General features: G+C 41.8%; 2 protein-coding genes across 4 annotated transcripts in view; both read right to left on the reverse strand.

Moving 5' to 3' along the window:
- Positions 1–16,255, reverse strand: part of LOC123984864 (cyclic nucleotide-gated cation channel beta-1-like) — a 17,869-nt gene extending 1,614 nt beyond the window's left edge. Inside the window, exons 1-16 of the mRNA XM_046072065.1 lie at positions 16,178–16,255; positions 13,644–13,784; positions 11,853–11,971; positions 7,949–8,111; positions 7,563–7,602; positions 7,416–7,467; positions 5,665–5,767; positions 5,536–5,555; positions 4,104–4,194; positions 2,979–3,003; positions 2,828–2,894; positions 2,260–2,375; positions 2,074–2,134; positions 1,552–1,581; positions 926–986; positions 789–816 (exon numbers count right to left, since the gene is read on the reverse strand). Of these exons, the coding sequence (XP_045928021.1) occupies positions 789–816; positions 926–986; positions 1,552–1,581; positions 2,074–2,134; positions 2,260–2,375; positions 2,828–2,894; positions 2,979–3,003; positions 4,104–4,194; positions 5,536–5,555; positions 5,665–5,767; positions 7,416–7,467; positions 7,563–7,602; positions 7,949–8,110 (856 nt within the window). The 5' untranslated portion in view covers position 8,111; positions 11,853–11,971; positions 13,644–13,784; positions 16,178–16,255. The remainder of the gene's footprint in view (positions 1–788; positions 817–925; positions 987–1,551; positions 1,582–2,073; positions 2,135–2,259; positions 2,376–2,827; positions 2,895–2,978; positions 3,004–4,103; positions 4,195–5,535; positions 5,556–5,664; positions 5,768–7,415; positions 7,468–7,562; positions 7,603–7,948; positions 8,112–11,852; positions 11,972–13,643; positions 13,785–16,177) is intronic.
- Positions 1–22,990, reverse strand: part of dennd5b (DENN/MADD domain containing 5B) — a 128,271-nt gene that overhangs the window by 51,321 nt on the left and 53,960 nt on the right. The gene's annotated exons all lie outside the window — the stretch shown is intronic.

The following is a 22,990-nucleotide window of genomic DNA, read 5'->3' on the forward strand; positions in this document are numbered from 1 at the left end:
CAATCAATCAATCAATCAGTGTTTCTGCAAACAGCTGTAACCAGACCCTGTGGCGTCACAGCGTACTGACAAGTCACGAGTACACTTCTACATCACTGCAGCGAGGTGAGAAGTTAAAACACTGCAGGTCTGAAAAACGTTTAAACCCTGGTAAGTGAAAGAAAGTAGTAAAAGAAAAAATAAGATAAAAAGATTTTACGTTCCCAAATAAAGACTTGAAGAGGAGGGAAGACTGAATCATGACTCAGCAGGGATGAGATTACAGAGAAAAGTTGATCTACAGGAGAAACAGATCTGAAAGCAGCACAGAATGACTCAGAGCCTTAATGCGTAATATTCTGAGTTTGAATTGTCACCTGCCAGCTGAATTTTTTGTTTCCCTTTAAATAAAAAAAAATATTTCCACCATAAATTGGGGCAGAAATAACCCACCAGAATGCAGGAAATTAACTTTTTAACGCTCGTAATTTTCAGATATTTCATCATTGACCGTTTCTTAAAAATCGTCTTGTCACATCACAACCGTCTGGTTCGGTGCCCCATTCACTGCGTTTCTTTGCTGGAATACGAAATGTTGTCCGTAAAAAGCAATGTCCTTAACAATTACTCAGAGCTGTTCCTCGACATCTCTAAACAATTTTCAGTCCAAACTTCAAAGTGAAGTGTACCCAGAAGTCGTGTCTGTAGCATCTGTATGTATTATGATATATGAGCCAGATATCAGTGCAACAGGATGCTGTATGTTCTAATGTTCCTGTGTTAGTGTTAGCTGCGGAAAGGTTACTTACTGTTCTGAACCTCGTCACCGCCTGCGTCCTGCATGAGGGAACAAATATAGTAACCACACATTCAGTGTAAGCTAACTTGGACATATACGTATATGAACTCTCGGAGAATCCTTTGACAAAGACAAGCAGCGACTCACCTTCTTGATAACAGGCTGAGGCAACATGTGGCCGATGCCACCGACGATCCAGCTCATCATACTGTCACAGACAAAGATGTGTTAGACTGAACAAACGCTTCTCTAAATCATGTAACCTCAAACACTCTCACACCTCGTACACAGTGGTAATGTTAAGATAAAAACTAGTATATCAGACAGTAGGCTGGATGCTTGTAGCTAGTGTAATGTCTGCTATTGCTTGGGTGACATAAATTAGCATATCTGATTTTAAGAGGTATCAAGAAAACCACAGGTCTCTAGTAATGGTTGAGTGATAGTTGCTTTGGCTTTATTTCAGGACTTTTTATGGTTTTTGTAATTCAGCTGCTCGGTTGTAAGGATTATTTATTGGTATGTGTACAACAGGTAAATTTGGCATTATGCTGTTCGTAGTTGAGGGTAAAATATGTACAAAAGATTAGCACACGCAACGTTATGCTGCGTGTTTAACAAACCTGATGTGATGAGAGTTGTTTCTATCATCCAGCCAAATGAGTTGTTTTGTTTCTAAGTAATTTTAAAAATGAGGAGTTTAATTTCCTGTTAAATAATATCAGCTGCTCTGATGCTATACTGTAATATTGGACAAACATGTGTCCACCTACCTGGGCTGCTGCTCTGCTTCCTTGGAAGACCTGTGAAGACAAAAGAAAGAGTGCCGTCACTTTATCCAGTAGGAGCATCTGTAGCTGTGTCCTGTGTCTCCAGTCGTTCGCTCTGTGTTGTGTCATTGCCAACACTTTAGCTTAAATGACCCAGCCTATAAAGCTTGAAAATCAACAATAGCATCTTAGAACGTTTAGGAAACGCTCAGTTTCTTGCGCTGGAACAAAAGAAACACAAGCTGAAGAAAAAAAACTCACATTTTGAAATATCTATAATATCTAAATATGATATATATGTACGTACGTATGTGCTGTCATGGCCTGAGATTCAGCACCACAGACACGTCACTGAAATTCTGTGTCTTTGTTGTGTTATTGGCGGACTTCACCTCTGTGTAGGTTTAAGCTGTACTCACTAGTGTTTTTGAAAACTCTTGCTCTGCTTCTCTAAATAGGACATCTCCCTTATTGAATTATGGTTATTATAGTGCATAATGTTCAACATCTTCCAAAACAACTTACTTCTCAGTGTCAGCGGCCGGTGGTTTGGGGGCCGGAGGAGGTTTTGTTGCTGAAGCCTCTGCTGTTTAAAGCAGCAGCACACACTCAAGTTAGCAATATTTATTCTCTAACGCCACAACATGACATGTTTACAACCCTCATCATGGGTTTAATGATGGTTTGAGGTAGACACAGAGCTGAAGGTACCTTTAGTTGGAGCAGGAGCTTCGGTCTTCTCCTTGACTTCTGTCTTTGAGTGACCCTCCTGAGGTCCTGGCTGAGGAACCATATTCTCTATGCCGTGCTTTATCCAGTTTATCATCCTGTCAGTCACACAAACACACATGTACTGTATGTTCAAATATCATCCACATGCAGCCAGGTAAACTCTTCTCTGTCTCTCTTGGAGTCAGAGCCTGCCTTTGTTTCTGTTATCGACAGATCTCAGTCCCTGACAACAGCTACAGAGACACTGGTAAACCAGTCACAAGAAAATTTACTTTGTGTGTTGCATATTGTGGTAAAACAAATTCAACATTTTCTGTATTTGAAAATAAACACCGTATTTTTTATATTCTGTAAGTCAACTTGGATTTCCTCGTCCTCTGGGAGAAACAGCACAATAGTCTGAAAAACAGTAGATCATTTTTAGCGCTACTGGTTTTAAAATCATACTTCATTTAAATTCTTTTAGAATTTAACTTGGTGGATCAGCGGAAACCCTTTCTATCAAACACACACACACACACACACACACACACACACACACACACACCTGGGTGGGAGGGGTTTGGTGTCGGTTTTATCTTCTCGGTCCGACTCGGCCACCTGAGGCTTTGCAGCTGAAATAAAACCAAAGATTTATTTAACGTCTAGTCTGAATCTCTGAATCTTCGTCTGCAGGAAATATTGAGATCTGGTCTCACCTGGTGCAGCTGCTGTTTGACCCACCTGAGGAGAAACAGACACAAGGTCACATGACCAGCACAAGGGGTCGACTGACTTTAACGTGGCACTCCACCAATTTTACACATTGAGCTCCGTTTACTTGGCAGGGTTAGTTTGAGTTTGTAATGTCTTCTGCTCCTCTGGAAGAGAAAATAACATCAAGATCATCTCTGCTTGAGACTACACGCCTGTATTAGAAAGCTTTCACCAGGTAAGCTGCATCATGGGAAATGTAGGATCCAGTGCTTTTTCAAGAGAAAGTGCTGGAGTACCCATTTTATATAGATTAAATATTATATATAGATTATTTAAAAATAAAACTTATTAAAAAGGTTTTAATATTTCATCTTGTTCTTCAAAAAATTACATTTGAAGTTTGGTTTTTAGGATTTAAGGTTAGTTAAATTATTTTGGTTAACCCTGAAAACTTTTCAGACATAATGTTGGGTTGAGGGTTTGTTCAGGGTTTCACTGGCTTTGAAGGAAAAGTTTGACAATTAGGGACATATTCTTTTTTTCCAGTGAGCAGGCCGCCAACAGAGAATCCAGGAAGTAACTCATCGTGACCAAGAAATCATCCGGTACATAAAAATGTGAAACTGCATTTTATGGCTTTGTTTTTTGCATAGATGAAAAAAAAAAACACTCATACCTAAACGACAAAATAGGCAAGTGTCAAGTGTCCCAAAACGACATATATGAACGCTCCCCAAAATGACCTGTGCCAGCGTTGGCAAGTACCAGTCCAGCGACAGGCGTACCGGACCTCAACTATGTTACGTAAGTCACGTGACATTAGTCAGCTGTTTAACGCATGTTTAACATTGTGAAACAGTCGTAGTTGTGGTTAAGTTTAGGCAACAAAACTACCTGGTTAGGTTCAGGAAAAGATTGTGGTTTGTAATGTAAGTCATCTAGAAAACATTTTAAACTTGTCAACTTTGACTTTTTTTCTCCTGAGTGAAAGCCCTGAGTTTACTGACTTACGCCTTACACAGATTTTGTTGCTCTTTATACTACGTCATCACATTTAGATTTATTCATATAGCTCATAGTATTCATTGTCTTTACTGCAGGACGTCCTGTAGGAACTGCTGACGTACCTCAGTGGGCTGCTCAGCCGCTGATGACTTCAGATCAGGCTGAGGGACAACTTTCTCCAAACCCTGAGCGATCCAAGCTATCACCCCTTGTCTGCGGTACAGAAACAAAAAAAGAAACAGAATTAATTTGTAGCTGCCGAACACTAGGGGACTCTGCAGAGCACATCAGCCACTACTTTTTACAGACAGGCAGGAAAATCCAAACGGCGAATGAAAGCAAAATGCTTTTGGGATTGGGTGAAGAAAACTTTTTTTAATCCGCAGCTCACTATTTGGCATTCTGCTTTCTGACAGGTTTTTAAAGTAGCTCGGTATTTAGTCTCCTGCATCAATGGGTTTATAAAGCAGCTCACTCTTTGGCAATATTTATGCCGATGTTTTTTTTAAAGCAGCTCACTATTTAGCAAGCTTTCTGCTGATGGGTTCTTAAAGCAGCTCACTATTTGGCCTTCCTCCCGTTAATGGGGTTTATTAAGCAGCTCAGTATTCGGCATGTAGCGTTTCCTGTCATGATTACTCACTCTTCAGGTTTACTGTCATCCACGGGGAAGAAAGAACACAAAGGGAACATCAGGAAACATTTTCAGCACAGGTTCACACAAACTAAAGAATTTATATCTCCATCCCATTCACTCATCGTCGTCATCATGTTATACCATCACACACAGACACCGAAGACTTCATTCAGTCTCTTATTCAAAGACCAGAGATGTGACTTGAACTTGGACACCCTGAACACACTCAGGACTTCCAACAACCCCCCACATCAGTATTTAAAACCATGAGTGGTTCAACATAACGGATCCCAGCAAATAACCTGATAGTCCTTTATTTCTCCTACTGTTTAAGTCTTTTGGGGCAAGTCCAAATCTTTTCAAAGTCCCAAGTCAAGTCCCAACTCTTCAAATTTCAAGTCCTATCAAATCAAGACCCAGGTCTTACCGAAGTACTTCCAAATCCAGTCTCAAATCGTAGCAACACAAGTCTAAAATCAATCGTAAGTCTTATCAGGACAAGGTGCAAATCAAGTCATGAACGGACGTCCAAGACAAGTCTTGAGTCATTTGGAGCAACTCCACAGGGGGTCAAGTCCAGCTTTACCTGTAGCATTTATATTTAGGTGACGCTTTTATCCTGACATGTTTGCTATACATGTCAGAGGCCTCTGGAGCAACTAGAGGTTAAGTGTCTTGCTCAGGGACACATTGGTGGATGTGTTACAGTGGGGGATTGAACCCGGGTCTCTCACACCAAAGGCATGTGTCTTATATAATTGCACCATCACCACCCGCTGCTCAATAACTCAGGTATTAAACTAAAATGTCTGAGCCCGTGTTCCTGTATTATTAATCCATGATAATTATTCTGCATCATTTTCTCAGCCTCTCCTGGTTGAACTGTTTCACATAAACACACACACTTGACACTTTACCTGGGTGTTGCATTTTCCTCCTGTGAACAGAGACGATGGAGGAGGGAGAAGAAATTATTATCAGGGCAAAGAGCAGGTGACCAGAACTCTGTTGTAGAATCTGATCCTGGGTCCGAATCTAATCCTCACCTGGGTGGTGGAGTTGGCTCGGCTCAGCTTTGGTGAGACTGCAGGTTGAGGCAGAGCGCTGCTGATCCATGTCAACACACCGGGCTGAGAGCCAGGCACTGGGCTGAGAGCATAACATTATAAAATGACTCTTTGTTCAGTGAAACCAAAGGCTTTAATTCAAATTAAACTGAAATTCCAATCAGGGAACTCCTGACTTAAATTTTGAAACTGTTAAAATAAATTAAAACCAATTTACATGACAGTTTTAAGGGGACCCACTGAAGCACCCTTGTTCACCCTTCATGTTAAATAAAAACAACTTGGTTTACTTTTAGCAGTCAATAAGTAAAGACATTTTTTATTATTTAATTTTTGCGACAAAGCATAAGCATTTATGCTTTTTTGTAGTAATTCGACCTCTAGTGGCAGAAGATGTCTTTTAGGACTCGGTCAGACCAGCATTTAGAGCAGTAAGTTAAAGTTTTCAGCACCACTTATTTTGGGAGGAGGTGTGGATGTGTTTTGCTATTTCCTGGTGTCATCAGGCACGTATGTTAAACAGGACGGAGACAATTCAGTGGTGCTGCACATTCACACATGAAATAATTTTCAGCACTTGCTGCACCAGGTGTGAGTAAGTTCTCTTCTAAGTTAGGGCATAATGTCGACACCAGAGGCTAAGTTGGTAACTGCAGCTAGTAAAGTTGGTTGCACCATGATTAGTTGGGGCATGACTAAACGTCTGCAGACTCGTAAGTCGTAACTAAAGCAAGCGGCCAATCAACAATCATGCCACTTGGCATCATACACACACACATCTTAGTAATGTACAGTACGTTGATATTGAAATATCGTATGAATAACTGTGGTCTTTGCTTGATTACTGTGGTGCAAAATGTCATGTGGTTAACGAGAAAGAATGCTGTGAGGCAGAAAAACTGCAGTTTTACTATTACTGAGTGTAATGCTGTAACACGTTATAATTTACACCAACTCTACCTCTCTCAGCTCTACCTGGCCACCAAACCTACAACCACCCTCCCACCCACCTCCCTCTCTGAACGGAAATCACCTGGTTCTCCTGCAACGTCCTCAAACTTAACGGTGACAAAACTGAGGTTCTCATCATTGGCTCCAAATCCGAATCTCACTGACTTCCTTCATATCAACACCCACCCGTCCTCTTAGGTCTTCTTCTATTCATCTCACTGCACTTCCTGCCCCTTTCACTACTATGGGGTTCAGATCCTCCAGCCGCCCTGCTTCTCACCTCTGGAACTCTCTTCCAGCGGACATCCATAACATTGAATTACTTACTTACAATTTTTAAATCCTTCCTGAAATCACATCTTTTTAAACTGGCATATCCCACGTGATCACTGTTGATCTGGTCACAGCAATCTTTTTGTTTCCAATTGTTTATGTACCCTGATTTTATGCACTGTAATTATAGTTTTTGTTAATTTCACTGATTCATTGCTATACTGTTGTTTTATTATGTTCTGTGAGGTGACCTTGAGTGTTATGAATGGCGTCTATTAGTAAAATACATTATTATTAATGCATAAATTACAACTTAGTAATAATAATACTTTATAACTAGGCTGCGTTTGAACTACTTCAACAGGCTGCTGGTGTGTATTCAAGCCATCAATCATCTGTTCATAAACACTATGTTCGATATACATTTTCTTGTTTTAAACAACAAATGCTAACTTTTGTTCTCATCATATCTTGTATGTGTATATGTGGATGTCAGTTTAACTCACCCGTTGCCCTCTGCTGCCTGTTCTTCCTGCTTGGGTTTACCAGCTTTTGGAGCTGTCAATAACAGTGATAGTGTATGTTTAGTGTGAATAACAGAACCAAATGCAATCACATTGACAATTACATGTTCATTGGGTGAGTAATCTTACTTTCAATTTTGCAGTCATCTTGAAATTTCACTTTCTTATCCTGTTGAAAACACAGAATGATGCCATTTTACAGATATTCTTCAAATAATACAGTTTATTATTCATTATTTAGATAAAACACATACTATATAACATATGCATTTGACAAAAACCCTAGTTTTCATTAAAGTCAAATTATAATATAATAAGAGATCAATCAATATAAATATAAAAAAATAATCCAGTTCCAGAGAGTAGTCTATCATGAAAGAGGCCAACCAACCAACCAAATGTTCGTCTTTCGCGTCCCCCTGTGGTAGTATCAAAAGAAAACGCTAGTGCAAATAAGCTTGACAGAATTTTTACGTAGGTTACAAGAAGAGAAGCATCAAAATGACATGGTTTACCACAGCAGGGGGCGGGGCAGCAACTGGAGGCGGAGCTGCAACAGGGGGCGGGACTGCAACAGGGGGCGGGGCTGCGGCTGGTTTCTCCTCCTTCTGCTCTTCAACTTTTTTGGGCGCAGGCTCGGGCGGCTGGGGAACGACTTTGACCACCCAGCTCAACATCCTCGAACAAACACACAGAGAAGAGTTAATGTTAGAAAAAGTTAAACTGCCATCCGATAAAAGCAGCTCATATGATTTTATACTCAAGACTGTGGTTTGGTGTTCCTTCTGTTTTTAAAACCAGCTTTCACCCAAAAACATTGATAATTTATTTTAAAATTGTTTTACTCTCTTGACTCTCGATTTGCCCTCAAAATGTTTTGCCAGACAGTATCTATATATTTGTGCACAAAACCAATACTATGTAGCTGCAGTGCCGGAGGCTGCATTTGCAGGACACCTGCAGTCCTGGGACCGCATTTCTAGGATCACAGTTTTTTTGCGACAGCGCCATCTGGTTAAGTGGCGGTGGTCATGCACAGCAACACATGGGGAGGTTAACCCTGACTGCTAGCATGTCGGCCGTGAGGCTGATGGACGCAGCTGTCGGGGTAACCGGTCAAAATGCATTTAGGCACACACCCCTGTGATAGTTAAGGTAAGGGACAACACCTTTAACAGTAACATAGCTAGCTAGCTGGCAGTGGCAAGGAAAAAGTAGGGTCATACAAATGCAGCCTCCCGTACTGCAGCTACATTAATCCAGAAAACAGCACCTGGCAAAATAATCTTACTGCACGGGCCATTAATAACGATCTGCAATTCTTTGATAAGTGAGCAAACTGCATCTGTTGTCAGACACCTTGTAATAAGATTGAAAGCTCCAGCACATCCAATAATGGACCTTGTGGTGAGATTGTGTTGCCACTTTTTAGTGACACCGAATTATATATAAATATATATAATATCTTTACACACTGTTTTACAGCGAGTTCACACAGAAATAATTTGGGGGGTTTTTTTCCATGCGGTGCAATTGCAAAGACTAAATTTGCTCAATGAAAATAATGAGGATTGGCTGACGGGAATTATGTGAATATGCAATACTACTTATTTATACTGAGACTGGATAAAAGTTGGATTACTTGGTAAGTTCTAAAAATATGATTCCAGTCCTGTTACTTGATTCCAGCTATCGAACTTGAATCATTTAACAAATCGGCATCATGATGTAGTTGTTTCTGCATCATTTTGATCCGTTTATTGCAGTTTAACCACAGCAAAATGTTTATTTTGGATGAGTAAAAACTAATTCAGCTGTCAAACTCATGCAAGTAACGCAAACCGATAATCTGACTCGCTTTCTGTGCGAACACACTATTTGTGTATGTTGTGTCTTTAAAATAAAGTCAGGTGTGTTTGACCAGTGCTGGGACAATACAGTTTGTTAAGAGGCTTTAAATCTTGGATATAAAAACAAAACAATTAGCCATGTTTCCATTGAGTTTACAACTGACCTGCTTCCCTCTGTACTGTGCTTAATGGTGTTTAGATCATGTCTGGCTGAGTGTCAGCCTCAATTACAGCTGACTGATCATGACCCTAATCCGCCACAGGAGGTCTGGCAGCAGGAAACAAACTGTGTCCCTGAGCTGCTGGACACACAGCCATAAAACTGGTGTTCAGTTTGACACTTGCACTTTCCAGTTAAACATTTAGACAGTTTCACTGTCTGTCAGTTAACACAGGTAATTAGCCAATTAGCAAGTCGACCAGTTACAGAATATGTCACAGAATAACAGTCAGCTTGTTTTCCAGTTATCAATTCATCAACCAGGTAACCAGTTTGGTAGTTAATGTTAAGTCAGTCAGCCAGTTAGCAAGTTACAGAATATACAAGTTTAGCCAGTCAACCTGGCAACAAGTCAGGCAGTTAGAAATTCAGCCAGTTAACCCATCTTTGAGGTAACCATTTAGATAATTAATGATAACAAAGTTAGTAATCAGGCAATTAGCCAATTGGTCAGCCAGTTACAGCCTCTACCTATCACCCAAGTAAACAGTCAGACAGTTAACCACTTAGATAATCAACCTGCTTTTTGGTCGTTAACAGTCAGTCGGTTACTCAAATTAGCCATCTAACAAGTTGGGCAATCACAGAAACTTCCAGACAGGTAACCTGCTAGCAAAGCAACCAGTTAACCAGTCTATCAGGAGGCTAGCCAGTCGGTAGGTTAGCCATCTAGCTGGCCAGTTAGCTAGTCAGCCCGTTGGCCAGCAGTTGTTTGTTATCCTTTCCTCTCCCCACTGGAGTGATGGCTTCCAGAGAGAGACAGATATTGAATTGGCTGGTTTGGTTGGACTCATGCTCAGGCGTCACATATACACGCTTTGGAAAAACCGTGGCTATTGTGTGTAGAATACGCCCCCAGGTTTGAGTGTATGACACACATCCAGGCCGCGTGTGTATATGGCGCCCTGGTGTCATATACACACGCTTCTGGTCGCTAACTAGCTACCTAGCTAGCGGTGTTTGTGTTTAAGGAGCTGATAGCCCCCCAGGCAACTTACCCTAACCCTAACCGTCACAGATGTTAGTGCCCACACGCAAAATTGCCGTTTCGCGCACATTAGCCACGTTATTTCCAAAGCGTGTATATGTGACGTCTGAGATGTGATCGGGTTGGACTGTGGCTGAGTGGTGGCACACTCGGCTGTGATCCGGTACCGGGGGAACAAATGTGAGCCGGCGTATGTAGCTGGATATGTGGGCGCTTTGATGAGCACTTTGGTCGCCTCTGGATCAGTGTCTACACCATGATTTGGACCGTGGTCCCTGGGCAGACTGTGGCTCGTCATTTATTACAAGCCAAGTCCATTTATATAGCCAAAAATCACAAAATCACATCTTTGCCTCAAAGGGTTTGACAATCTGTCATTAAAATCATCATTCGGTGAGGAAAAACTCTCCAAAAAGCCTCTTTAATGAGAAAATAAGTACGCCGCAAGTCCATCATGATCAGCAAACCCGATCCAGGACGTTGCTAGTCCATACAATTTTGACTTCCTGTAGTTCAAAGTTAAACAGACATGTTTGCCGTAAGTGAAGTCACTTTGGTAACTTGGAGGATTTACAACTGATGCTGATGCCGCAGATCGTCCCAAACGTCCCGAACATTTAGAGCGTTTAGTTCTTTCTTGACTCTTGGCTGTAAAGCCCCAGTTCGGCCAGCACGAGATCCCAAACTCTGCACTGACGCTAGACTGACGAGCCTGGGTTCTTTAAGGGGTGGCAGTGATGCAGTGGATAAGACGCATGCCTTTGTTGTGGTCGACCCAGGTTTCGATTCCCACTGCGACACATCAAACGTTGTGCCCCACAAGACACTTGACCTAGTTGCTTCAGAGGTGTGCGACCTGACATATATAGTAATTGTAAGTTGCTTTGGATAAAAGCGTCAGCTAAATGAGTAAATGTAAAGGCACCATCAGCAGCTTCTCCGTTGTTTTCTCTGCTTTATGGGAATGCTCGATAAAACCACAGGTTTACAGGATCATTTTTAGAACCGAAATATTGTTCTGTTTGTTATATTCTTTAATTTAACCCGTCCAACACTGCCACACCCTCTGATTGGTCCATCTTTTTAAACTCATCAAACAACAATATTAATAAACAAAACAGCGTTCTTTTCTGTTTTTACAAACAGAAAGAGTTCCCAGAGTTCTTTTCTGTTTTTACAAACAGAAAAGAAATCCCCTAAACAAACCACGTGTTCGCACATTTCAGTCAAACCAAGTGAAAAAATGTAACAACAACTAATCCACTCTATTTCCACAGCAATGTCCATCAAAGTGTGTTTTGGGATGTTTTGTAAAGGTGTAGGTGGGGTGCAGCCTACGTGTCGGTGGTCTCTTGTCTTACCTGAGTTGTTCAGTCGGGGTCCAGCAGCATCCCACAGAGCCGCGGTGAAGAGGCTGTAAAGACCTGCAGGGATCTGAACACCGTGGGAGGATTACGGAGGAACTCTCCTAACAGGATTACTGAGGAAGTGAAGGGCAGAGCGAGACAGAACAGGACGGGACGGGGGCTCAGATTAGACTCCCAAAAGCTGAAACATGAAGGGATCCTGCAGCATAAACTGAACCGCGGTCCTTGGTTCATGTTAGATGAGAGAAAAGCCAGAAGACTGACCAGAAGGAACGTTTAAGATAAATCCTCTTATTTCCTGTCATATGAGAAGATGAGCATCAGCGAGGAAGGTCTATGTTTAGCCTAGCTTAGCACAAAGCAGTCATGGTTTTTACATGAGATGAAAAAACACATATGAGAAACACTAAACACATATGTTTATATATTTAATAAAACATTGTACTGAAAATCAAACAGAAAATTTTGCCACTATTTTTTTAATTCTACAATTACTTAATTGACCATATTCACAGTCAACGCTCAGATTAAACATAAAAACATGAACATGGACATCCACGTTCCATCCTTGTCCTCTAAGTAATTATGCTCTCACCCATTTCATAGACCTCATCCACATAACATACATTTTACATATAGTTTTTTATCCTTACGTGGAGTCTGTGTTGTGATGGGAGCCGGTTGTTTTTTGGTGTTAGCCAACCCGTTCTCATCCCAACTCGTCAAATATGGACGCTTGGTCTAGACCACCTGGGGTTGCTTTTTAATGCCCTTGGTACCCTTTAACGTCACTCTTGTAGTCAAGTTAACAAGAATAAATATGGAACGTCCGGTTAGACTTTCAAAATAAAACTAGTGGTTAACGTTGTGAAACGTAGAAGTTTGGTTAGGTTTAGGCTCTGAAACAACTTGGTTAGGTTTAGGAAAAGAATGTGGTTTGCTTAAAATAACTACGTTACTTAAATGACTTAAAATACATAAGTTAAGTAATGCTACATATGTAAGTTACCCACGATCACTAAAATTAATCAATGTTGAGTATTTCAGTGTTTCACACAAACACAGGTCTCCGGGGTGAAAGTCTGGTTTTAAAACCATCCTTCCATCCACCCCAAGCACCTCCTTACTCTGACTTTTCTGTTATTTACAGGCCTACCCTTAGTGTTGAACAATGGCGCTAAAGGGCTTCCCAAGTCTGGTATCACGCGAAAGGTTGCCATGTGCGCTTGCTAATTGATGCTCTGGGAATGAGAGCAGCTTCTTTTGTGGACTCCATGTCTCGAGCTGCAGGGTTGTCGCTGTGTCTACGGGCTCGGGCATGAACATCACAGCCCACTTAAACCAATGGATTTGGTTTAATTTCATTACATAGGAAGCAGCCAAGAGGCCGGAGGTAACCAAGAAAGCCGGCAAATATTTAAGTTTTGGTGTGATGTTACAACCCGCTTACAAACAGGCAGTATAAAGGTGATTAATTTCATTAAGAAACTACATATAGCCCCTCTCAGCTGTTCATTCACTCTACTCAGTCAAAAGATTTCCAGTCAGAAGAACTCAAGTTTATACGTTTGTTTATGTAGTGATGTTTTTAAAGGTCTGGTAAGACCAAAGACAATTTTGCAGCCTCGGCTGGACAGTAAAGTTGTATTCTGCTCATTTTTCTAATCTATTTATTTCTGAAATGGTCTGAAGATAAAAGATGTTTTAAGTTGAATTAATTTGAGTTTAAGAAAGCATATAGAGTAAAGATTAGTTCATTATTGTGAATCAATAAACAGTGCTTACTCGTGAGCTTTGTGTTCCTGCAGAGGATCAGCAGTTGTTGTTTGGGTTTGGAGGGATCGGACAGCCCAGTGTTGTTAATGTTGAAATTGGATTGAAGCTTCAGCCTTGATGATGTGACTGATGACTGACTGGGCTCAGCAGCTGGAACACAAGGTACTTTACATAAGACAGAAAGCAGCAGGGACTCTCTCACATTGGGCCCTCCACTAAACGATCTGCAAAGGTACCCGGTCTGACGGTTCATGGTCAGCACCTTCAAAGAGCTGCGGTCCGCCATGGTCCAGGAATAGAAACCGAAGGACTCTGTTCTTCTTGCTTTGTTGACCTACTGCGTAACAAATGGCATTAGATTAGGACGGCGTAGCAGCTCCATGCAGATAAGAGACACTTTTATGGACTGTGAAATGCTCACTGCAGTTCAGTCAGGAGCTGAGATATGTAGGAACGTTAGGAACCGAGAACCAGAATCCAAACGGACGGGTCTGTACTATCAATACTGCATCGGTTTGTGCTGCTATGTCGGCCGAAATTTCCCCTACGTGGGGATTAATAAAGTTACATCTTATCGAACCGGTTCTTGGAGACTTGGTAACGGTTTCAACTTGGAACCGGTTCTTGATACCCAACCGTACTTCTCACTGCCTCACACTTAAAATAAGAAGAGACTTAGACTTATTTTTAAACTGTCATTGTTGTATTTACATTTTTAATTCTTTAATATATTCCACTGACACCAGCAGTATTCTGCATGTACTAAAGCTTCTCATTTTGATTAAATTGTCCACGCTGACTTTTTCTGTACATTTGCAGTTATCTCATCTCTTGCCCTATATACAGCTTGCTGTGGGCCGTGGACCTGCAGAGTGTCTTGTTTGCCATTTGTGTGCCAGCCTCTCAGCTGGGAGCATGTTGCAGCAGCTCCAGGTTAAAGCTGTTAATGTGGCCCTGAGGAGGATTAGCTGCTAACGAGGTTAAGTCCAGCGTCAGCGAAACAGAGGATTGGCGCTCAGGTACTTCAGCTACCTGAGCCAGATCACAGACCTGAGGACACTTCAGACCAGATTTGTTGCCGTCCTGTAAGTCCCAAACCTCTCAAGACCCCTACTATCATCAAGAGTTATCCAGTTTTAAATCTTCTAGTTCTCTGTAGTTTGTTTCCTGTTCAGACACACATGGAGGGAGACGGATGCATTATGCCTCCTCCTCCTCCTTCCTACATCCTTGTTTCTTTGCTTCCCCCTTCCCTACACCTTTTCTTGTAAAGTCTTCTACTTTTCTGCGGATGTAAAATGAGGATCTGGCACCCTAGTATTTTCTTCCCCCCTGCAAAGGTTAATGACCAGGTTAAAATTCTGCATTTACTTAATTAAATGTTTTAAAACACTTGGTTTAATTGGACTTGTCGTAATAACTCTCACATCATGAAGACTTCATGGTCAGTGGTGAATATGAGCTCACACCGCCCTCCTGTGGAGAAGCTGTAAAGTACAACAGTGTGTCTGCAGTAGAAGTCATGTGGTCTGAATCAGCCTACATGAGGTTATTTGTTTGTCACAGTTTGTAACTGTATTCTGAGCTGTGGTACAAGAAGTACCCACAGTCTTTAGTGTGAGCAGTTAAACAGCTCAAAACTCCAGAAAACTCTTTTACAGGCAAGACTCCTGCATTAAAAGTGTAAATTAATTTCAACTGTGAGTGAAAAACCCAACAATAAACCTTGAATGAATGAAGGAAGAGAGAGGACGGGGGGAAAGAAGACAGCACCACATGTTGAACACTGTTCTAACCTCACATGAACAACAGAAAATCTGTTTCTGAATAAACTCTTTATGTTGACTGAACTCTGAGCGGTTTAACCTCACTGTGAAGGCAGAAGTTGGGTTTTAACAAACTCACTGTGAAGGCAGAAGTTGGGTTTTAACAAACTCATAGATAAGACTCACATATAACCATGCCAACAGTAACTCCATTTACTACAGACCTGAACACGACCTTTGTGACTGAACATGTCGTTGCTCTGTGTGAAACACAGCTACCCAGCAGGCCGAGGTTTGAGTCCCGTGTGAAACCAAGTCAACACTGACTTATTGAACGGTTCAAATTAAATAGTGTTACTTGTGTGGCGTGTCTTCAGGCTTTTCCTAAAACTAACTAAACTACTACTGTTTCACAATGTTAACCACGTGTTTGAATACTTAAAAGCCGTACCAACTTTGCTAACAACAAAACATCAAGGAAATGTGACTTCACAACAGCGATATTACTGACAGCCGACGTCAAGCAGGAGCAACAACAAGCCACAGCGAGCCGCTAACGAGTTATCACTGCCTAGTCCAACAGAAAAAAGCCCAGCTTGGCGTCTGTTCTCACGCCTGCGAGTAAGACAGACCCATATTTCTCTTGCTCGTTACTCCCCGTCTTTCTCTTCCTTCCTTCCTTCGACGACGACTTTGGTCTCTTCAGCCATTCGGTCTTACATAGCTCCATAGAAAGCTTCGACGGCCTGGAGCAGCAACAGTAGTGACGTCACTCACCCTGTTTCAGGTCAGTGTCCCATCAAAGTTGCGCCACATTACAGTAGCTGGTACTTTCATACATGTTTTGGGACAATAGACAATCAATTTGGTCCTTTAGGTTTGAGGACGTGTTGTAATTTACAGAAACTGATCAAAATAATCCCTGACTTGCTGCATTTCTTCATCCACCTGCTGCTGTGAGAACACAAGCTCATTGGCTGATCGGCGTTTATTCATCCAATCTGTGGTTTAATCCCCAAACTGCTTTTACACCTCACACAACAGGAAACTCCTTTGTTGTGATATTTTGAGCTTTTGTTTTACAAATGTGTGTAGCATGGAGCTGATTCTCAAGTGGCAGTCTGATCTTACGCTCCTGCTTGCATCTCCCATCCAATCAAACTTGCCTCCACTTCCTGTTTCACTGAAACTGTGTTTTTTTTTTTTAAATTGTCAGCGCTTAACTTCACATATCTCTGATTATTTACAGCTTTTGATTGTGTTACCACGGCAACACAGGCTGAGAGTTGAGTTCCTCCCTGAGAGGGCAGCATGAAGTCCAGTTCACATTCCTTTGGATTACACCACTGCATAAACCCCTTCACCTCTCAGCAGGAACACAGTCTTCATCAGCGAGATCACTGTCTGTGATCCACAACACCTGGTGTGTGTCATCGATCAAACAAAACGGCAATTACCTGGAAACTTCATGTAATCTGGTTATTAACCAACAAATACAGAAGTGGAGTCTGTGTGTTTGTTTCACACAGTATTGCTGGACAAATACTAAAGGTTATCTTGCTGAAAAAGTTTCTACCTTAATTTAAAGCCAAAATGCTGTCAGAAATCTCATAAATAAGATCCTCTACAGCTGCCTCCTTTCTCCAGTAATGCCTGGTGCTCACTAGAGGATTTTCAAACTTTTCAAACCAATTTTAAAAATGTGGGACACCACAGACATAACGGCAGAACTAACCGTTTAACATTTTAATCTTGAGAACGCACACACCAGACGAAGGACCAAACACTCTGCGTTTCTACTAAACGGTTTCAGAGTGGCGGTTTCGGGGACTTGTGAAATCACAGAATCTCATGTGATCAAATGTGACGGAAACAAACATGGACGCAGGCTGTCGTCAGCTGGTTGACCTTGTGTGTGCTGTGTTTCGTGCAGAAGAACAAAATAGGAGGGAATCAAACTGGATAAACTCAAGGCTGAGAAGAGGGAATCAGCAGCTTTATATGTTTTAGAACAGATACCCAACACACTGGGGACGCTTCCTGCTCAGCTCTGTTGTGGGTTTGTGATCGCAGGCTCCCTGATTTTGAATCGAGGCAGCCTCTGAACCAGTCGGCAAAATTAAGATTATGTCTGTAAACCCTTCACACTTGGACCGGGAACGCCCCTGCGATTGTTGGGATGGGCGAACTGGACTCAACAGCGGCCCAGTTATTCTCTATGTAGCCGCCAGCATTAGAGGAAGACCAAAAAAAGTACTGCAGCAGAAATATTAAGGAATTATAGGAAAATGAAAAGTTACTGATCTGAACAGGAATCAGTCTCTAATGACAGGGTTTCAAGATATTTTCCTAAAAATAAAGAGAGAGTCCATCATCAGGTCCTTCTGCTGCTGTGAACAATAGAGCTTTCCATTCACCATTAACATCATTTCCGTCCGCAGGAGTTTCCTCTTTAAGTGGAAAAGCTTTGTGGTACATAACAAAGGGAAGTAATGCAGAGTCCAGCTGATCAGAGCCAAACAGTCAGAGGTTAATGCTGAACACTGAGCTCTGCAGCCTGTATTCAGCTGACTGTCACCACATTGACCTCTTGTTCACCTATTTTTATATTTTTCATTCTTTGGTGAAGATGCCTGCTGAAACATGCTGAAACCACCACAACTACGGTGCATGGACGAAAAGCTGCAGCCTTTTAGTCTTGCAAGGATACTGTAGGGTTCAGAGGAGTTTGCCCATCCAGTCTGCATGTGCTTCTGTGGAAACAGCGTAGAGTGTGTCCCCTTTGGCGTTACTACGAACCACCGGGACGTTAGCAGAATAAGATCTTTCTTTGTATTCTCTGAAGGAGCGTGGAAGCGGTTGAATGTCCAGATTTGTAACATCGGTATTACACGTCTGCTTTTTTTGCAGATTGTGTGGTTCTGGCTGGAGGGTGGTGGAACAGTGGATAAGACACTTGCCGTTGATATGGGAGATATGCGTTCAATTTCCACTGCGACAGATCCACTATTGTGGCGTGCAACCTCTGACATATATAGCAATTGTAATTCGCTTTGGATAAAAGCGTCAGCGAAATGAGTATGTGTTAATGTAATGGAGGCCATGACCTCCATCCAGCACACTGGGTCAGTTTGCAACCAAATGTGAAGCAGCCAGGAGGAGATTCAGCATCTCTAAGGTCGGAGGCTGTGGTCCTTTGTCCATTGTCAAGACAACATGTTGTATGTTTGACCTTAACATGAACCGGGAGGTAAACTGGCACATTGGTGCAGCAACCTCGACTTGCAGACTGGAGGAGCCGGGGATCAAACCACCGATCTTACAATTAGTAGGTAACGCAACACATATCAACTGTGTCACGAAGCACTATGTTAGATGCCCGATGTCATTTGACGCCTGGAAACGCCCAAACCGTTCGCATCCCAACTGGTCACACATGGACGCTCAGTCAACCCTTGCTGTTGCTCTTTGACGCCTCGGGTTCAGTTTAGCGTCATTTTTATATGTGCAGGGCTTCATGGTCAAGTCTTTCACATGGAAAACGAACACACTGGTCTCCTTGGTAAAAGTCCAGTTTCTGGGCAACAGCCGCCGAAGGACATGACAAAGCATAGGAATTTGACGCCCTGGGAATGAGAATGGGCTTGAACGCCGTCCAAACAGGAAGTAGTCAAAGATACAAAAGCCTTGATGTGGTGAGTAAATGTGATCAAACTTGTGCTTTTCTGGAGAGTTGGGTCTCGTCAACACAGCGAAATGAGGCAGCAGACACGTCGACGCAGGTCAGCCCGTGAAGAGTATGTGCAGGCTAAACAATGGATAGATATTCGTGTGTTTCTCTTTGTTGATCAGATATCAGACTCCTTGTCACAAGAGTCACCTTATCAATTTAACTGAGGGGACTAATGCTATTTATGAAATTATAATCTCTGATCTGTTAAATTCACAATCTCTCTATAAAAGTTGTTGATTCTCCAGTAGTGGCTTTAACACTGAGCAGTCCTCTGTGTGTCAAAGAGCTGAATCTGACTGTCACAGAACTGACTTCCTGTTTTGATCCACATATTTGTACTGAAGTTCATCAACGGTTTCACTTTTGTTGACTGATCTGGTCCAGCTTCGAGTTCAGGTTAAGTTTCGCTGTCATTATAGAGCACAATGAAATGCAGTTGTAGGCCCCTCCATGCTCAGAGGAAATGTAGTGCTAAATTACCGTCTCTCCTCCAGATGAGGAGCAACTCAAAACCTACTTTTATGCTTTTGCTTTTAACTGGTAAATAAATGCATAAATAAAAGTGTGTTTAGATTTTATAGCCCGGTCTGCTACATTTTTCTGTTTTAATACCTGTGTTTGTGCATGCTGCTGTATTTTAAGCTTTATTTATTGGTTTAAGTGCTCATGAACGTAAAGCACTTTGAGCTTTGAAAGCATTTTATGTATGAAAGGTGGTATAAAATAAAGAGATTATTTTATTAGTTTAAGGTTTTTAAGGTAAGTTTTAACTCACTTTAACTGACTGGGGCTCAGTGGGAGCAGATGTCGGACTGGAGGATGTAAATGCTCCATATTTATACACTCAGAGCACTACAACGCATTCACCATTCACACACTGAGCTCAGTGCCTAAGTGCTCAGACAGAAACTAACATCACACAGCCACCATACGGAAGCCGCCACTTCAGTATCTTGCCCAAGAACACTTTGACATGCAGCCTGGGATTGAACCGCCAACCTTAAACTTTAATTAACGGGCAACCCACTCTTGAGCCACAGCCGCCCTAAAGGAGCCGTTTTAATTACTGGTCTGCTAATATTTATCTAGACAGCCAGTGATAAAGGGGGAGTGGTGGGGTGGAGGAGGGAGTAGGGGAGGGGTTTTATGGATCTGAATCAAGGTCATTAAGTTACAGGAATTTTAGCTGAACGAACCCGACCCACTCTTACAACCACCACAGCCTCAGGTGAGTCACTGCAGGAAGTGACATCAGTGAGATATCACTGACATCACTTACCTAGAGATAAGTTGTCACTAAATATTTACAGCCACTGCCTCCCAGGTGAAACTGTTAGCTAACTGAACCTACTGACAAAGCTATAATTAGCATGCTAATATCTAAAGAGTAAAAGAGGTAATATGGAGCACGGTCAACATCTTTAACCTGAAACTTGATGTTTAATAATGCTGTTTAAATCACATTTATCTTAAAATAACACAACAGACCTCAAATAATGAAACGTTACATTAATAACATTTGACTAAGTGAGCAAATGAGATATTTCCCTCTCATTATAAACTGTATGAGTACGACTAACTCTGAAATACAGATTTCTCTTCATGTACGCAGACAAAAATAAAATAGTAGAAAGATTGAAGAATCTTTTGGGAAGCTATGCTAGCTTGTGATGCTACAGTGACTTCCTGTTTCCATAGGTGATCGCTCCTGATTGGACAGCACGATGGTCTTTACAAGTTAATACGTTTAAGTTGTTGTGCAACCTGATTTAGTTAATCACTAGTTTGCAACTGAGTTACTGTGAACTCGGGAAGACTTTATGTTTCAACCATAGCCCGTATAAAAGAAGTGGCCATTGCCATTTTGTTTTTTTGGAACCAGACGTGGCCATATTTAGCCGAGAGGGAGGCGCTAGCTAGCTTGGTTAGCAAGGTGCATCTGTAATTGGGATATTAGCAGGGATGCTAATTTTGGCTAGCGACAAACAGGCTTAAAACAAAACGTACATACTGAAAAACAAACCGCCGACTCCTGATAAGCTTTTTCAGCGGCGCTGGTTAAATGTTCACAGAGCAGCGGATACGAGTCGCCTCTATCCTGATTGACAGGTTGCCATCAGCTTGTAGCCCCGCCCTAAAGCCTCCCCTGCTTCCTGGTCTCTGTTCCTCTAAATGGGACCATAATTTACTAAATGAACATCATGATGTGTTGAAGAAGACTTGAAACTAGAGACTGAGACCATAAACTCATCAGGAAAGAGTTTACTGAGGGAATAAATCAGCTGACAAGTAGAAACATTTCTTTCTGCAGCCACTGGAGTCGCCCCCTGCTGGCTGCTGGAGAGAACGCAGGTTTAAGTCGCCCCCTGCTGGCTGCTGGAGAGAACGCAGGTTTAAGTCGCCCCCTGCTGGCTGCTGGAGAGAACGCAGCTTTAAGGTGCTTCAGCACTGGCTTCACTTGTAAGAGCAGGAGGTTGCTGCTTGGTTTAAACTTAGTGAAAGGTTTCTTAAGAGGTCCTGCAACACAGTTCAGGTTTAACAGTTTCACCATCACAATAAGTCAGAACTCAAGGTGTATTGAACTGCATGTAACCGTAGCAACAGTACTCATGCTTTAGTTAGCTGACGTGAAAATAACGAACATGGAGAAGGATTTAAGCAGACTTTTGTTCCTTTGGTCAGTGGACAGAATGAACTCCTAGGTGTCCAAATTAATCTGACAGCAAGACAAGAACAATTTTGCTAAGTCCTGCATTGTTGCAGAGTTACGACATTAAAAAATATTTCATCCTGTCCTCCTCTTTGGACCAAACTGAAACATCTCAGCAGCTGTTGGATGGATTGTGATGAAATGTGGTTCAGACTTTCATGTTCCCCTCAGGATGAAGTGTAATAACGTCGCTGATCCTCTGACATTTAAACACACTTTGAAACATGGAGGATACTTCTACTACAACTAACGACCTTTCCATCAGCCTCATCTGCACTTGCCAATTGTGAATAAAAGATTTTTTATAGATGTTTCTATGGGCCAGTGGGACTTTGAACCAGTTATTTTGCTGGCCTGATTAGTTTTAGTTTTGTTTGTGTTTGATTGTACCCAGATAAAATGTTAAGGGTCAGTATGGATTCAATTAGCATCCTGTAAACAGGGTTAAAATGTCCTTGCTGACATTAAAAGTCCTGAGTTGCCTCAGCAGGTGAAGGTGCTGCTGGGCAGGGAGGTGGGTAGATTTATTTTGTCACAATATAACAGGTTATAGAGGGAAATTGAGTCTGTAACTCCCTTCTGCTACGTAGCAGAGAATATACATTAATACAGAAGCAATTATAAAAATAGTAAACAGAAATAAACTATCGTCAATGGAGCAGTGCTGAGGATGAATTAGAGTTTAAGAGTCTGGGGGAAAAAGCTGCTCTGCAGTCTGGAGGTGCGGCAGCAGAAACTTCTATATCTCTTTATATAGACAGATATTTATATGGTTAGATTTTATATTTTCTACTTGCCAACATGTTTTATTATTATTGCTGCTCTCTCTTTAATACTTTGTTTAGCAACGTGAGCAACTGTAACAACAAGTTCCCCTCAGGGATAAAATAATGTATTTCTGATTCTGACTCTTAGTCTGGCGAGATTAACAGTATGGTTCAGGTTAGGTGAAGTCATGAGGTGCAGGATCATATGAAGACACTGACCAGGTGACCTGAGAGACAATCAGCACACTTTGTCATTGATTACCACTTAAATGTTGTGTTAAATATTGGTATAGTTGCTATGGATACCCAGAGTTTATTATACCTCGAGCTCTGATTTTTAGATGTCCACGTTTACTACTTTACTGGACACCTGCCAACAG

The sequence above is a fragment of the Micropterus dolomieu genome, linkage group LG16, assembly GCF_021292245.1.
Source record: "Micropterus dolomieu isolate WLL.071019.BEF.003 ecotype Adirondacks linkage group LG16, ASM2129224v1, whole genome shotgun sequence".
Lineage (NCBI taxonomy): Eukaryota > Metazoa > Chordata > Actinopteri > Centrarchiformes > Centrarchidae > Micropterus > Micropterus dolomieu.